Raw genomic sequence first — 17459 nt, 5'->3', positions numbered from 1 at the left:
GCATCACATCTCTTTCCCCTCCATGGATTGTGGGCAGAGAGAAGGGAGGAAGGGGGAGGTATGTTTTTACTATCCCACCCTACTCCCTTCTCTATTGCTTTTTCTTCCCTTTCCTATCTGTCCCTCAGGCTGCTTGACCTATTGTATGTGTGTGTGTGCTTATTCAGTGAAACAAATGTTTTAAAATGCAAATAAAAACATGGCTGAATTAGTACTAACATCTGCTTGCTCTTTTGAGTGCCTTTATAAACACTTTTGGCCACATACAGTATTTTCTGTACAGCCCACTGTAAGACTTTCCTTGCTCCCCTCCACTGCCTTCTTTGAAAGAAATTCCGTTTTAAAGCACATGGTATCTAGCCCTCATGAAGAGATAAAATTCTGATTACACAGACAAGGCACCATTCTGCAGGGCCCATGATCACTGCACTCTGTGACTTATTTATCCTTCTCTTCCTTCTCCCACCCACTGACCTTCTTTCCCTCAGTCTAGTTTCGGCTAGACTGGGGAAGCCCATCAGCCCAATGTGGCCCCTGGAGTAGCTTGGCGGGGCTTCTCCCGTTTTTTAAATCTCAAATTGCATTGGATCTTGTGCATGTGGTGGAAAGAGAAGTCTCCTAAAAGATCCCCTTCAGAAGGACGTTCATGAGCTCTTTTCTTGCTCCCATCTCACTGTAGACTTCCTTAAAGTTGTTGCCATCTAAGAAGGGCTAGATTGATGTGGCCATTGCCGTTCCACACTCATAAATGCTTGGAGCTAGGAAGTGATCCAAAGGTACTTTGCTGAAGTGAAGCAGACTCTACAGAATGCCCGAGGCCACCTAAAAACCCAGATACATGCTACACAGAACACCCCAAAGGAAAAGTGGGAAGTGAAAGCATTAATGAAGGCCAGGCCAGCTCTCCAACCCCCAAACTGACTACACAGTGGCTATCGTCAAGCTCCATCTTCTTTGATGACACGGTACATGCAGAGAATCATTTAAAAAAGAAGGCAATTCATGGGGTGCGGGAAACAGCAGCTGTTGTTGTTTAGTCGTTTAGTCGTGTCCGACTCTTCGTGACCCCATGGACCAGAGCACGCCAGGCTCTCCTGTCTTCCACTGCCTCCTGCAGTTTGGTCAAACTCATGTTTGTAGCTTCAAAAACACTGTCCAACCATCTCATCCTCTGTCGTCCCCTTCTCCTAGTGCCCTCAATCTTTCCCAACATCAGGGTCTTTTCCAGGGATTCTTCTCTTCTCATGAGGTGGCCAAAGTATTGGAGCCTCAGCTTCATGATCTGTCCTTCCAATGAACACTCAGGGCTGATTTCCTTAAGAATTGATAGGTTTGATCTTCTCGCAGTCCATGGGACTCTCAAGAGTCTCCTCCAGCACCATAATTCAAAAGCATCAATTCTTCGGCAATCAGCCTTCTTTATGGTCCAGCTCTCACTTCCATACATCACTACTGGGAAAACCATAGCTTTAACTATACGGACCTTTGTAGGCAAGGTGATGTCTCTGCTTTTTAAGATGCTGTCTAGATTTGTCATTGCTTTTCTCCCAAGAAGCAGGCGTCTTTTAATTTCGTGACTGCTGTCACCATCTGCAGTGATCAAGGAGCCCAAGAAAGTAAAATCTCTCAGCAGCTACAGCACCATGAAGTTGGCAGAATAGCCTTGGTCATTCTTTGGGTTGTTTACGGGAAGATGTAATATCCTCATGTGTGCTCCTTTAGCAAACAGGAGACAAATGAAGATGATAAAATGTGCTCAGAATGTGGGGCAGAAGGAACCTCAGCATGGCAACAACCTGACTGCAAATTTAGCCCAACTCCTCAAGCACTCATATGCCAGGGAAGTTCATGTGTTGTCGGTTATAGTTGGGGCTATGAATTTGGCACAGGAGTATAAATAATAAACATGGGATGCCCCCCTGGAAGGAGGGAAATTCTCCCTGGAGGACTAAATCTAACTTAGCAGCACACTGTGGCTATATTGAGCTGAACTCCGCTGCGTGAACGACACTGCTTTATTTTTATCCTTAAACGCGAATGCTTTGAGGGCCAGCTCACACACCCAAGTGCTGTGTACACAAAATCTCCACTAAATAAATGGGTACAAGCCTCCATTGAGTTGTTTGAAACTTTCTCATTACTTAGCGTCCTTAGTCTACGGTAATCAAAGCTGAGTGTATTCTGTATTTCTGTAGGTACACCGAGTGGGCAACATACGAATCATCATTTTGATTTATTAAAAATAAAATGCCACGTTTCTTGTCCATATGCTTACAAGGCAGTCTTAAAAGTGTATCAGCACTGCCCACTGAAATCTCCAAAGCTGGCTGCTTTCTGCTACGTTAGTGTACCGGTATGTTGGTGAAGGAAGCACCCTTGGGTAAAATAGAAGAGGTGAATATAAAGGAACAAAGGATTTACTCCGCTGTAGCCTGCCATACAGTTTGGGGAGACAGAGAAAATTGCCTTGTATGTTTAGGTTAGCTTCCAGGGGCTTCGTTATGAAACTAGTGACGAGTGCACGGAAGTGTTTTATCTTTCCCTCTTTGGTTCAAGACGGGGATGCAAGAAGTCACCATACCCCTTCTGCACAGAGGACCATTCCGCGTGTTCGCTGCACAGCATCCTGCTTTCCTTGTTAAGGCCCGACACCCTGCGATGATCCACTGCAGCACAGAAGTGTTTTCATATATTTTTATTTAAATTTCAATTAAATTAAATCCTCAATTAGAAAAAAAAAACACCACCCAATTTTTAAAAATTGTGAACTCAAGAGATACACAAAGTGCAAGGAGACAGGACAGAGAAGAGTAGTTTGAGGTGGATTGAGAATATCTGTTGCAGGCTTTGCCCTATAGAGGACAGCTGGTGCCCATCTTCGATTGGGTGCAAACCTGTACCAGATGTAGAAAGGAGTTCACCCCCACAACACATACACACCAAACACCTGATCTATAGAGAAAAAAAGCACCCAGAGTTTGAAAGCAGGCAATTGATAATGGCAACTTGAAAGTCAATGATCAACAAGGGTCAACCCAGAAGAGGTGAGATAAGTTCAGAGGCCACAGTGGAAAGGTCAAAACCAAAGTTCAAGGGTTCCCAGGTAAGAAACTGCATTTGGAAGTTCATAGGGCACAGTGCAGAGGTTCAGAAGACCATCACTCCGAAGGTTCAAGACAGAAGGGTTAATTCGTGTTCAGGAGGTCACAGTGCAGAGGTCAAAAGGCCACAATGGAAAAGAAACACAACCAAAGTTCAAAGACCACCAGAGACAGGAGTTAAGGTTCTTCACAGAAGGGTCACATCTAAAGATCAAAGGTCACCATGGAAAAAGAGAGCTTGAGGGTCCCTGAGGAAAGGTGAGGGAATTTCAATGGTTGCAATGGAGAGGTCACTTGAAGAGGATCCCTGGCGAGGGGTCGTGAGTCAAAGCAGTCATGGCAGACGGAGCAAAGGTCCGTGGTTCCAAGCCTAAATCCCGATTTCATACTTGGGATTCTTGTGGCCGAAGTCCAGAGGGTGGAAGTCAGGTCTATGCAACGACGCAATTCTTGTCCCGGACCACTCGCAGCCTCCGGCGCTGCCGCTTACGTATCGAGTCAGTGGGTGGCGTGGACTCTGTGGGGCTAGCTCCGCCTCGTAAATGGGGGGGCAGGGGTATCGGCTCCCCGAGAAAATACCCTTCTTCCTCTGAGGAGGAATCGGAGGAATCGGAAGAGCTGAAGTCCCATCCCCGGGGCGGGTAGCGCCGGTGCCAGGCAGGAAAGGCCCCCTCAGAAGCAGAGTAGGAGAGGCTCGCTCCTCTGCCCTCCGCTGTGCCTTTCCTTGCCGGCCGCCAGCCCTGGCTCCCCAGGTTGAGAGAGTTGTCCGAGGTGGAGCGAGGGTGTCTGCGGCTAACGCTTCCGTTCTGAAGCAGCTGGGTGTCGGCGGAGGTCTTCTCGAGACCAGGAGCACTGGGCTCTCCCGAGACCAGGGGCTCCCGGAAGCTAACTCGGGGTGCCCCTCCCCGGGCAAAGCTCGCCATCCCCAGCTCAGGCCCCTCGCTGGGTCGCAGCTGGGCAGGTGCTTGGAGTTTGGAAGCTGAGCTGCTGCTCCAGTCTGGGATCTTGGAGGAGTGTATACCCAGCTCCGGCATAGAATGGCGCAAGGGGGATGTGCGTTGGAAACATGGCCGCCTCTCAGTCCCTGGGGTGGGGGGTGTGGAGAGAGAGAAACAAGACTGTTAGAGAAAGAGGCCCAGATTCCAAAGCAGAAGGCCTTCCCCAAATAACACCCAGAAGTTTTGTGGTGGTCATAAGTGTGGGAATGTTAGGGATGTGGATTAGGATATATTATTAGATAGATCCTATCCAAGCTTGTGTTAGCAAGCTTCCAATATCAGCAGAGTGACATTCCCCTTTTGTGCGCAGCAAAGCGTGTGCGCTCAGGTTTGCTAAAACCTGTACAATATTATACTTCCCGGCAAAGTCCCCTTTGTCCCTCTTAAAAGAAATTCACAACACAGTGTTTATAAAATAAGATAAGAGTTTACTTACAGCTTCATCCTGAGTTAACAGCATAATCTCAGAAAGGCAGGCTTGCTTAGAAAAGTTACAGTTATATACACGTGGAGACTACTTGGTAAAGTAAGGCTCCATTTGGTCTCTGTCTTGGCTGCAGGCCAAGATGGAGAACCATCCTAACTGGAGATTCTCTGGAGATGTGTTCCCATCGAAGGAGAGAAGGCTAAGAGAGTGAATGGCTGCTGGCTAGGGGCTTTTGTCCCAGCTAAACCATCTCATTTGCATGTCTGGGGGAACAGGAACTTAGTCAGGTGTTCCCTCCAGGTGAGTTCCTGTTAGTGGACACTCTAGGAACTGTTGTGACTTGTCTGCCCCAGTGTTCCATCCCACAATAAGATGCCAGATTTCCCCCCCCCCCAAAAAAAATATATCCAGCAACACACTTGGTTCTGCCTCACCTGTTCCTGGCTCCTGGTCCACGGCTGGTGGGGGGCAAGTGGAAGTACCCCGAGAGGTGCATTTGACTGGCTCCTCGCAACTCTGGCTGCAGCCCGAGCCGTTGCTATCTGGATCCGAGAGCTCCTCTGTTTCCGTGGGCACCTCCTCCCCTGCTCCAGATAAGCCACTCCAGCTCCTTCGGATCCTTGGGGCCGAACTAGCGGGTGCTGGCTGCCCTCCAAAGGAAATGGAGCGGGTGACATGGGAGGAGGAGGGCGAGCGCTGGGCCTGAACCCGCCGTTGCTGCCAGCTGGCTCGTCGGGAGTCTTGGGAGCGGGCACTCTGGAAGGCCGAGTCGCAGGAGTCCGAGCCGTTGGGGTCCTCGCCCAGGCTGCAGGCCCGAGAGCAGAAGATCTGGCCCTGCTTGGGCAGGAAGGGCTTCCCCAGCAGAGGCTGGTGGCAGCGGGAGCAGCTGAAGCAAGCATCTGTGGCATGCCAGTGCTGGCCCTCGTAGGTCATCTGGCCCTGGTCAATGCCTGCGGAGAAAGGGAAGGGAAGGCCAGACCAGGGGACAGGTCAGTGCTGCATTTCTGCACGAGAGCACAATGAAGATCTGGGGACAGGGTGGCTAAGAATCTATGATTGAAAAAAATAAAAATAAAATCGGATTTTCTTAATTTACATCAGATTTTTTAAAAAAAAAAAATCAGATTATTATTATTTATTTAAATTGGATTTTTTAAAAAAATAAAATGCTTTTGGAGGAAAAATCTTTCTAAAGAAAGTGTTCCATTTAAGTTACATTATAGTCCAAAGGCTATTCATCAGAAAATAAGGATTTGTTTTAAGTTTTTCATGTGTGCTAAAACTCAAGTTTTTTTAAAAAAACAAAAACCTATAACCACATCAGTTAACAAACATGGATACATATGCTATGATGTTATTGTTTTACCGTATGTACAAGACAACTGGGCATATAAGAAGACCCCCAACGTTTCCATTTAAAATATAGAGTTTGGGATATACCCCGGGTGTCCCGGACGCCTGCAGCTTGCTCTTCACCAAAATGTCCGCAGTGCCAGAAATTGCTTCTGCGCATGTCCAGATGCAATTTTTGACTTCCGGACATGTGCAGACGCGATTTCTGGCGCCGCTCGGCAAGTCTCGGCATATAAGACAACACCCGGCATATTAGACGACTCCCGACTCTTGAGAAGATTTTCCTGGGTTTAACAGTCATCTTATACGCCGGAAAACACGGTAGTTAAATAAATTGTTATTAAGGAAATGATTGTTCCTCTCCTTCCAATAAAGTACAGCAAAAAAGTACAGTTAACTTATTAAACCTCACAATGATTTCATAATTACCTGTCTATGTATTTCTAATAGAATTACCAAATCAGTAATTTTGGATATAACTGTAAAAGCTACTCTGAAAATTTATTATTCCAAAAATAAAACCTTCATCTGGTTGTAAAGATTAAGATTATACCAGCAAGAATGAGTATTTTAAAAAATGATTTAAATCAAGTCTTACTGACTAGTGATTTAAATCAAATCCACCCTATCTGGGGATCATGTCACCTCTGGCCTGGGAGCAATTGTGGGTTTCGGGGGAGTGCAACATGTTTCTGCCTGCACCAGGCACCGAGAGGCCACCACAACAATGACAAACATCGCAAGGTGAGAGACGCCAAATTTTGGCAGCTCATGGGGTGCTGCTAAAATTCTAATGCCCAAAGTCTGCCACTGCTGGGTTTTTTCCCCATTGCAGCTGTCTGTGGCTGCACCGTAGCCGGAGCTGAGTTTTTCCAACGCTAAAGAAACACTCTGCAAACACAGAGTTCAAGTTGACTGAGCCCTGGCATGGAAACCATGTTCTGGAGACAAACCTTGCCTTGCTTCCCTGTAAAGCATAGCCTGATCCAATTATCTGAGAATTCATAAAAAGGAACCCGCAAATATCCCCCCCTTTACCCTTGCTGCAGGAGACATGCAAGGAGAACCCAGTGCCCATCTCATCTAAAAAGGTAAAGGTAAAGGTGCCCCTGACTGTTAGGTCCAGTCGCGGATGACTCTGGGGTTGTGGCGCTCATCTCGCTCTATAGGCCGAGGGAGCCGGCGTTTGTCCGCAGACAGCTTCCGGGTCATGTGGCCAGCATGACAAAGCTGCTTCTGGCGAACCAGAGCAGCGCATGGAAACAGCGTTTACCTTCCAACTGTAGCGGTACCTATTTCTCTACTTGCACTTTGATATGCTTTCGAACCGCTAGGTGGGCAGGAGCTGGGACCGAGCAACGGGAGCTCACCCCGTTGCAGGGATTCGAACCGCCGACCTTCTGATCAGCAAGCCCTAGACTCTGTGGTTTAACCCTCAGCGCCACCTGGGTCCCTGCCCATCTCATCTATCACCCCATTTTTTACAAAAAGTCTACCTGGAAACCTTAGTTCTAGAAGCCAAATAGACTGTGCGGAAAGCACCCGCCTATTCAAAATAGCATCCATACCAATGTGCTCGCCACAGGCATCACAGTACTCTGCGTAGAGGCTCTCATAGCAACGGCAGCAGTAGGGGCGGCTCTGGCGCATGATGTACCGCTGCCCACCCAGCGCCTCCTCGCACTCGAAGCAGCAGAAATGGCGCATGTGCCAGTGGCGGCCTTCAGCCTCTGTGCATTCGTCTGCAAAGATAATCTGTTGGGCGGGGCAAGAAAGGAAGGGAGCCACAAGTCAGAAGGGAGGGAAGTAAACAGAAGGCAGACCCTGCAGCCCTTTTGTAGGGAATCCCACTCACATTCAACACAACAACTTTGAGCAACTCAGAAAAGTGAGCCGAGGGGCAAAGAGGAAAGTGTGGGGGAGGGGAGCCCAACAGCATTAAGCCAACCGGAAAATCCCTTCTGAAACTCCAGGCACGGCAAACAGTTACCGCCTCTTCCTGAAGTAGCTGTCCCAAGTGCCCTTTCTGAACACGTAGAAATCTGCTCTGCCAGGGAGGTTTGGGAATCTGAAATACACACCTCTTTCCCTTTGGTTCCTCGCTGGAAGTGGTTTACAATAATAAAAACGACAGGTATTTTTTTAAAAAAATCCAAGAATGAAACAGTCATAAAAATAAAAACAGACTCCAAATTCCAATGGCATAATGATGATCCATCAAGGAAACAAGGGCAAAAATGACTTGAGTCTTTAAGGCTTTCCAAAAATGCAAGGTTGCAGAAATGGGGTGGCAGGTGTAGATACTAGCTGAGTTAAACCAATATTTTAAGAGTAAGAAGAGTCCTGCTGGATCAGACCAAAGGCCTAGCACAGGCATCCCCAAACTTTGGCCCTCCAGATGGTTTTGACTACAACCCCCATCTTCTCCAACCACTGGTCCTGTTAGCTAGAGATCATGGGAGTTGTAGGCCAAAACATCTGGAGGGCTGCAGTTTGGGGATGCCTGGCCTAGCAGAACCCGAGCTCAGCAGCACTCTCCCAACCTGTAACTCTCAGCTAACAATATTCAGAGGCCAACTTCCTCTGATAGTGGAGGTGGAACATTTATGGATTTATCCTCCATGAACTGGCCATACCCCTTTTACAGCCAACACTGTAGAAGGCCATCACTACAATTTCTAGGGAGATGTAGTTCCGACTTCGTGCTTTTGTGGTTTATATTTACATTGGTTTTCATTGTAAGCCACCCAGAAATGTTGTGGAGTGGCATACAAATGCAGGCAGGAAGGCAGGGAGGCAGGGAGGAAGGAAGGAAGGACCCAAATGTTTTTTTTAAAAGGCTGCATTACAAAAATCCCCAGGAGGACACTTGTTCCTCTTTGCCCTTCCTCAGCTTTCCCTTCTAGTCATCAAAATAACTAATGACCCCTCCCAGGGGTGGTGAACCAGTGCCCAATTTCTGCTTTTAAAACTAAAAACTAGTCATCGCCCCCCTGTCCCATGGTCATATCTCCTAACATTCTGTGTTGTGTTAAATAATTTAAATTTTAAATAGAAATTTGCTTCTTGACTCAGCAAAGCTAGGTCTGATCAACGTCTGGCATAAAAGCATGCAACCTGGTGCACAATTTGGAGAAGAAATCTCAAAACGTGTGTGTGTATCAGGGCTGCCCTATTTCAAAAAGTGAAAATCTGGACCGACATGGGTTGCAATACGCCTGGATTTTCCCAGGCATTTTGCCGATTTCTGCCCAGACACTGCTTCCAACTACAGTATTCTGGGTATGTCTGGGAAATTCCAGATGTATGGTAACCCTAGTATCTATCTATCTATCTATCTATCTATCTATCTATCTATCTATCTATCCATCCAGTATCCCCACCCTGTGGCCTTCAGTGTGTCTGGCACAAACCCTCACCTCATCGCAGGCCTCACATCGCGGTTTGAGGCGCTCGGCGTGGTGACGCCCACAGTAGATCTTGCCACCCTGGTAGAAGTAGATGAGGTCGACGAGGAGCTCCCGGCAGGTGGTGCAAACAAAGCATTGTGGGTGCCAGCAGGCGCCATGCCCGGCCCGGCTGGCAAAGACCGCAATGTCCCCACCACATATCTGCTTCCCGCACTGCCAAGGGAAGAGAAACCAAGAGCACTTAAGACTTATATAGGACTTTGCAAAGGGTTTGAAGGACCACACATACCATACAGAAGCCACAGGCTCTCCACCTCTGCTTTAAACCTAAACTGTCCAAGGCAGTGATCACCTTTCGAGACTTTTAATTCAAGGTGCTGCTTATTACCCAGAGTGTCATAAATCAGACCAGGCCTTAACCAAGCTACTGCATTCTCCCATATAACCCAATGAAACTAGAGGCCTTCAGGGGAAGGGTATTTCCTCTTCAGAAATAAGACTCCCCAAGGCTCACGGCAGGGCCTCCTCTGGGGTGGCACAACTGTCAGCCTCTGTTGGGAAGCCACGCTTCTTCTGGGGCTGCTCAGAAAAAGACAGGAAGCTTTACAAGGGTGAGCGTGCTGTGAAATGACCTTGTTGTCGCTTTATTGCTTTTGTGCACAGTTTGTATTTCTAAACATTCTTGTTTCATTTGAGAATTTCCGCTGAAAGGCAAATTAAAAAAAGAGAAGAACAGAGCCACGGGTTGGGATATTTGTGTGTATTAAAAGAGTCAAGTACTTCATCTGAACACTAGATGTTGCTGTTGCTCCTCCAATGTATTTTAACTCTCCTCTTGTACCAGGAGCCAAAATTCAAAATTTCTGTATGGGAGGTGCATGGCCCACATATTTCCTCTTCTAAATTTTTTAGAGACCAACCCTTCCTGTGTATCACAGAACGCAAATACAGTGAAACAGAGCTACCTTCATAACTTTCTTGGGGAATTGCCACAGAGAGAAAGAGAGAGAGAGAGAGAGAGAGAGAGAGAGAGAGAAAGAGAGAGAGAAAGAGAAAGAGAGAGAGAGAGAATTCTGCAGCCATAACACACTGCCTACTGCAGCCTCTGCCAGCATTGTGCCCTCCAGTTGCTTGGGGGGCTGCAACTCCCCCCTGCAACCATGCTCGCTGGGAACTGTCGTTCACCAACATGAGAGGGCGAGGAAGGAGGCATGTGGCAGCAACACTAACAGAAGGCTGGAAGGAGGCTCTCGCCAGGGGACTGTAGTAGCTGTCAGAAATGCTAGCTGCTACAATTGCCCACGTTCACAACAAGGAGTGAATCAGAGCCATGCCAACCATTCTTATCTCTGACATGCAGAGATGGGTGGAGAATGGAGCTCTTTACCAACACACAATGGCCCAGGAATGACCCGGAATAGAAGCAAGGGTGTGTTCTGGGATCACCCTGGAATTTGCTGCCCTTGCCAACAGATTGTAACCCTGATTCAACTTCCAGTGAAGCAACATCAGCATCGAAAGAGCAACTTTTGCAAGCCCCACTTGCGTAGAATTCCCTATAGCACCAGCACTACTGGTATGGGAAGGAAGAGCATGAATCAAGAGAGCAGGAAAGACCTTTCACACCATACAAATTGGGCCTAAGTATGGACATGGGTGGCGCTGTGGTCTAAACCACTGAGCCTAAGGCCTGCAGATCGGAAGGTTGGTGGTTCGAATCCCCGCGACGGGGTGAGCTCCCGTTGCTCGGTCCCAGCTCCTGCCAACCTAGCAGTTTGAAAGCACCCCAAAAAGTGCAAGTAGATAAATAGGTACCACTCCGGCAGGAAGGTAAACGGCGTTTCCGTGCACTGCTCTGGTTCGCCAGAAGTGGCTTAGTCATGCTGGCCACATGACCCGGAAAAACTGTCTGTGGACAAATGCCGGCTCCCTCGGCCAGTAAAGCAAGATGAGCGTCGCAACCCCAGAGTCTGGGGGTTTAACTGTCCGGGGTTCTTTACCATTTTACCTTTATGGATCTAATCATGAAGCCCAACTGATAAGACCTGAACTTCTGGATTCAGGTTCAGCACAGTGGATTTAACAAGCCACCAGAGGTTTGTAATGGCTTCTACATATTGAGCTGAACCCCCGAGAACCTGCTGTTGCGAGTGCTAAACTAGACCGTGGATTTTTGTTTAGTTAACATGTCTCCCTCTAAAAAATCCAGTGTGGGGCAGAGGAGGAGGCCCCAATTTGAAGGGCAAGGGTGACCACTTCTCCCTGCTCTCCTCCCCTCGGCCTGAGTACACCATGTCTGGAGACACCAGCTGGGCAAAGTTGACCCAGGAAGTGTGGAGTGTATGGTGAGAAGCAGCAAGCAGGAAAAAGGGCTAAGCAAGTTTCTCCCACCTGCCACTTCTCTTCTCCAAAATCACAGACCTTCCCTGCTGCTGCTGCTGCTGCTGCTTTCTCAATATTCAGAAATAAACGATAAATTGCAAGAACTCAGGCCAAAAGAAGATGGATTTCAAATAAATCTTCACAAGATTTTATTGATGTGATGCAGAGTTTAAATGGGAATCAATCCCAATGTTGAAGGCAAATAAAGGTAAATTCCAGTAAAAATCAGGACAAGGCCCTGTTTCGACTATTCTTCGTCAGCAAAGATTCACAGGTCAAAGTGTACCAAATATGTTTGCCTTGAAGACGAAGAATAGTCGAAACAGGGCCTTGTCCTGATTTTTACTGGAATTTACCTTTATTTGCCTTCAACATTGGGATTGATTCCCATTTAAACTCTGCATCACATCAATAAAACCTTGTGAAGATTTATTTGAAATCCATCTTCTTTTGGCCTGAGTTCTTGCAATTTATCGTTTATTTCTGGACTTTCCCAAGAACTCCAATTTCTACTGCTTTCTCAATATTCAGCAGTGGACTGGGCTGCCTGCCAACCCCAGGTCTTCTGCCGGAGATCCAGCTTGGCTCTGAAGACTTTTCTGTGTTCAGTCTCCCAACCATTCTTCAACCCTGTCCTGGTTCTCAAACTGTGTTGACCCTGGCAGTGCCAGAGGGAGGCCCAATACCTGCTCGCAAATGGCTCCGGTTATGGTGACAGGGAAGAGCCGGACAGTCCCACGTCCCAGGTTCTCTCGCTTTCGTTGCTGTGAGAATAACTTCAGTTCTTTCGCTTCTTCCTCTTCCAGAGAGCTGCAGTACTGAGCCTGGGCAGAGGGTTTTTTTGGGATAGGTGGGGGAGATGGGAGAGAAGAGTTAGTAAACGAGGGCCCAAAGCAATGCCGTAAGGATGTCTTCTTGTCTTTGAGGCAGGGCGGCTGCTGCTGTTCCAGAAGCGCTTTGCCTCTGTCCCCAAAGGGAGCCCCCAAAGAAAAAGGGGCCAGGAAGACACGTCCTTCCATTGTAATTAAAACCAAGACCAAAAAAAAGAGGACTCAGCTGCTTAGCTCTCATTCTGGTTCCAGGCCTGGGGCACAAAGATCAAAGGCAGCAGCAACGAGTGGAGCCACACAGCCCTGCAGCCAAGCAGTGACTCGAGGGAAGGTGAAACTTTATAAGGAGGAAAATAAATAAAATGTTTGCCCTGCAAGGATGAAACCGCACAGCATGTCAAAGCGGGAAAGATTATGTCAGCGCATATCTGAAGGTCTTTTTTCCAAACTGTGTCTTAACACAGAGAATTCACAGTGGTTACCCATTCAATCTGCAAATGGAGGTGGGTGGGATTCAGATAGCACTGCCTCCACCATCAAAACTGTCCCTGTAAAATCCTGCACTGAAGCTGCAAATGGCTAAGAAAACACAATTTGCCCCTTTGGAATGATGCTGTTATTATTTACAAAATACACAGAGTAAACAGACAACACGGTGATGTTGGCGAAACAATGAAAAGGTAAACCACCGTGAGGTGCAAATATATGTATATACAACCTTCACATATACAAGGAGATTCAAAAATGTGTGCAAAATCTCATGCTCGAAGTCATAAAAGTCCAATATAACGTGCAATAATCAAGTCCGACAATAAAGTGCTATGATGTATCATGCGTTCTTATCTCTTCCCATATGTTCTTATCCCGACGGGTGGCCACCTTCTTGCCCGTTTCACAGGAATGGTTTCCTCAGGGGGCGGACTCTTTCAAAGGTTCATGTGTGAAGGCTTAACAAGACTGCCAAAGCTCACAATTCTCAAAGATTGGTCATTATTTACAAAGCACCACCAACGTAACACGGTGATTTACAGAGTTTACATTCAGAAGCAAGCCAGGGCTCTGCCCCAATTGGCTTACCATCTTAACTACTGTACAGCATCTAATGGTGTCTGTGACACAACAGCAGGGGAATGGGGCAAGTCAACCCCCACTTTCTCAGCACCATTTTGAAACGTCTGTCTTCTTTCCCATTCCATGCAAGAGCAGATTGTGATAGAGTTCACTTTTTGACAATGATAGGGTTGTTGTTTTTTTGAGGGGGGGGGAGATTCTGAGCTTGACTCTTCGCTTGTGCCCCCCTAACAGCCATCACCTCAATCAGGTGGCGTCTTACTTTTTGAAACCCAAACTTGGCTTTTAGTCCCCGTTTAAAAATGTGGCGAGATTCTAGACCAGGTCCTGGAGGTAAATAAACTACAGAGGCCACCTTAACCCTCCCTCCATCCCTTCCATCCTGATTGGCTACCGATGGACATGGGACGGCACCCATAGAAACCTATTGGGTTGCACAGAAGAAGAGTTTGGATTTGATATCCCGCTTTATCACTACCCGAAGGAGTCTCAAAGCAGCTACCATTCTCCTTTCCCTTCCTCCCCCACAACAGACACCCTGTGAGGTAGGTGGGGCTGAGAGACTTCATAGAAGTGTGACTAGCCCAAGGTCACCCAGCAGCTGCATGTGGAGGAGCAGAGACTCGAACCCGGCTCCCCAGATTACGAGTCTACCACTCTTAACCACTACACTACACTGGCTCTCACAGCACTGCAGCTTCCATCAAATGCCTGCCTACCGTGTTTCTCCAAAAATAAGACACCGTCATATTTATTTTTCCTCAAAAAAAAACACGGTGGCTTATTTTCAGGGGATATCTTTTTTATATATATTAAGTCTGGTACAGTTTAACCTGCAAGGTTAAACTGCCTATCACTATGGCTTATTTTCGGAGAAACACGAGACCTGTCTCGTCCTTGCCCCACCCTCCTTCCCCACCTGGAGGAACCCAGCAGATACTCAGCCTTGGGCTCCAGCCAAACATTGCCCCAGGACAAGGCGCACCCTTGGAATGGCAGTCCAGCTGTGTTAACCTGGCACCTGTCGGATGAGGACCGCAGTCCTTGCCCTCCCGGAGCGCAGCGCCTGGCACTAGCTGGCCTTCTCAAAATCCCTTGGCAAAGGGCCATGTTGCGTTATAGCACCCGGAATCAAGAAATCACTACTGTATACTTGTTTCCTGCGCGCTGAATGGCATCGGGTGTCTCCCAGCCCTCTCGTTACAAGGAAGGATTAACCGCAGTCCCCACAGCTGGTTTCTCTAACACTAATCAGGATCTCTATATACAATCCTTTCCCCCCTCCCCATCATCATCATCTTGGGAAGGTTCGAGAGTCCTAATCTTTTTCAATCTCTCCGCGTGCAGAAACTCTTCCAGCTCCCTCAGCTCCCTGTGTTTGCTGCCCTTGTTCCTTTGGTTTCAGAGAAAGGACCAGCGAAGTGTTTGCCGCATGGGGGAAAGCAAAAGTGAGGTCTATACAGGGTGGGGAGCGCACGTGCCATTTCCAAATGGTAGGAGCATAGCTGCCAAGTTATCCCTTTTTTTAAGGGATTTTCCATTATGCTGAATAGGCTTCCTCGCGAGAAAAGGGAAAACTTGGCAGCTATGGGTAGGAGTCCTCTTTCCTGGGAAATAATCCCAGCACCGTCCTGATTAGAACTTCCAATATGAATGAGAAGTGGTTTTCTACTGTAACACCAAATACAGATGATTTTCACCGCAGAGTTGCCAAGGGATAGCAATGCCACTCCACGCGCGTAGGAATCATATCATAGAATAGAATCATAGAGTTGGAAGAGACCACAAGGGCCATCCAGTCCAACCCCCTGCCAAGCAGGAAACACCATCAAAGCATTCTTGACATATGCCTGTCAAGCCTCTGCTTAAAGACCTCCAAAGAAGGAGACTCCACCACACTCCTTGGTAGCAAATTCCACTGCCGTACAGCTCTTACTGTCAGGAAGTTCTTCCTAATGTTTAGGTGGAATCTTCTTTCTTGAAGTTTGAATCCATTGCTCCGTGTCCGCTTCTCTGGAGCAGCAGAAAACAACCTTTCACCCTCCTCTATATGACATCCTTTTATATATTTGAACATGGCTATCATATCACCCCTTAACCTTCTCTTCTCCAGGCTAAACATACCCAGCTCCCTAAGCCGTTCCTCGTGAGGCAGGCATGTCAAACCTGCGGCCCTCCAGATGATTTGGACTACAATTCCCATCTTCCCCAACCACTGGTCCTGCTAGCTAGGGATCATGGGAGTTGTAGGCCAAAACATCTGGAGGGCCGCAGGTTTGACATGCCTGTCGTAAGGCATCGTTTCCAGGCCTTTAACCATTTTGGTTGCCCTCTTCTGGTCAGTGGCAGCTTTCTTACCAGAAGTTCAGGTGCCAACTTCTTCCTCCTACCTCTAAAAATCTCACAAAGTTCTAAAGTTTAAGGTGTTTCTGCGTTTGTGTGTCTACACCAGGGATGGGGAACCTGCAACCCCCCAGGCGTTGTTGGATTACAACCCCCACCATCCCTGGCTACCGGCGATGCTGGTTGGGGTTGACGGAGGGCACCACAGATTCCTCACCACCGATGCAAACAGAGAACCATCCACAGAGCACCAGTTCTTGATAACAAGCAAGTATAAAGAGAGCCCAAGCCTGCCCATACCTTTCAGTTTGAATACAAGCACAAGGGAGAAAAGAAGACCATCTTCCAATATCTCAAGGGCTGCCACAAGGAAGATGCAGCAAGCTTGTTTTCTCCTGCTCTGGAGGCTAGGACCCGAACTCATGGCTTTCAAGTTACAAGAAAGGAGATTCCGGCTAAACATCAGGAGAAACTTTCTGGCGGTAAGAGTCGTTTGGCAGTGGAACAGACTCCCACAAAAGGTGGCAGACTCTCCTTCCTTGGAGATTTTTAAGCAGAGGTTGGGCGGCCACCTGTCGTGGATATGCAGATTCCTGCATTGCAGGGGGATGGACTAGATGACCCTTGGGAGTCCCTTGCAACTCCAAACAATCCAACACACGTGTGCCCATAATATCACAAAAACACCCAGGTTAAGACCCCAGGCTCCTGGCAAGCGAAACGGCAGGATACAAATAAAATAAAAATGAAATCCTGCACAAACAAAATAAAAATGAAATCCTGCACAAACAACATTTTTTACATTTGCAGTCAGTTAATGGTCACTACACACCATCTGCCTGCATCCCCATCATAAGACAGCCCTTCCCCACGGAAAGTGTTTTGCTGGCAACGTCCTTGGCCTTGCATTGTGCAGACCGGGCCTAGCCATTTCGAGCAGCGGGAGGTGGAATCTGGCTGGGAAATGGCACTGTGCTGGGCCTCTCCTTTAGAAAGCACTTAGCCTAATCATTAATCCAGCCCCCTGGGAGCAACATACAACAGCGTTGTGAATGGGAAGGGCAAAGGTATTTAGCACAGCAACCTTCATCGGATTACAATCTGAAGTGGAGGAGACCCCCCAGGCCACAGATCTCCCCCCTTCGCTCTTTCCCTGCATACATACAGAATCAGTGCTGGGAATGCTCAGCAGCCCTGTTCAAGTGTGGAAACTGTTTTCCCTAAGACATGGGTAGGCAAATTAAGGCCCGGGGGCTGGATCCGGCCCAATCACCTTCTAAATCTGACCTGCAGACGGTCTGGGAATCAGCGTGTTTTTACATGAGTAGAATGTGTGCTTTTATTTAAAATGCATCTCTGGGTTATTTGTGGGGCATAGGAATTCATTCATATTTCCCCCCCCAAAAAAAAAATAGTCCGGCCCCCACAAGATCTGAGGGACAGTGGACCGGCCCCCTGCTGAAAAAGTTTGCTGACCCCTGCCCTAAGACCTCTAGTTTCCATTAAACATTTCTAGTTTTTCTATTATGCTTTATTGAGACGTA

At 47.7% G+C, this 17459-nt stretch overlaps 1 protein-coding gene across 3 annotated transcripts in view; it reads right to left on the bottom strand.

Moving 5' to 3' along the window:
* Positions 1 to 2680: 2680 nt before the first annotated feature.
* The window catches only part of PRICKLE3 (prickle planar cell polarity protein 3), a 36172-nt gene continuing 21393 nt past the window's right edge, over positions 2681 to 17459 (bottom strand). For all 3 annotated transcript variants that reach the window (XM_088658594.1, XM_035141045.3, XM_088658595.1), the window contains 5 exons: positions 12358 to 12495; positions 9299 to 9502; positions 7448 to 7634; positions 4961 to 5476; positions 2681 to 4185 (listed from right to left, as the gene is read on the bottom strand). In XM_088658594.1, coding sequence (XP_088514720.1) covers positions 3533 to 4185; positions 4961 to 5476; positions 7448 to 7634; positions 9299 to 9502; positions 12358 to 12495 — 1698 coding nt within the window. In that variant the 3' untranslated portion in view covers positions 2681 to 3532. The remainder of the gene's footprint in view (positions 4186 to 4960; positions 5477 to 7447; positions 7635 to 9298; positions 9503 to 12357; positions 12496 to 17459) is intronic.

The sequence above is a fragment of the Zootoca vivipara genome, chromosome 15 (assembly GCF_965207765.1).
Source record: "Zootoca vivipara chromosome 15, rZooViv2.hap1.1, whole genome shotgun sequence".
NCBI classification, from domain to species: Eukaryota; Metazoa; Chordata; class Lepidosauria; order Squamata; family Lacertidae; genus Zootoca; species Zootoca vivipara.
Note: the sequence above shows the minus strand (reverse complement) of the source record. Positions and strands in the feature narration are given on the sequence as shown.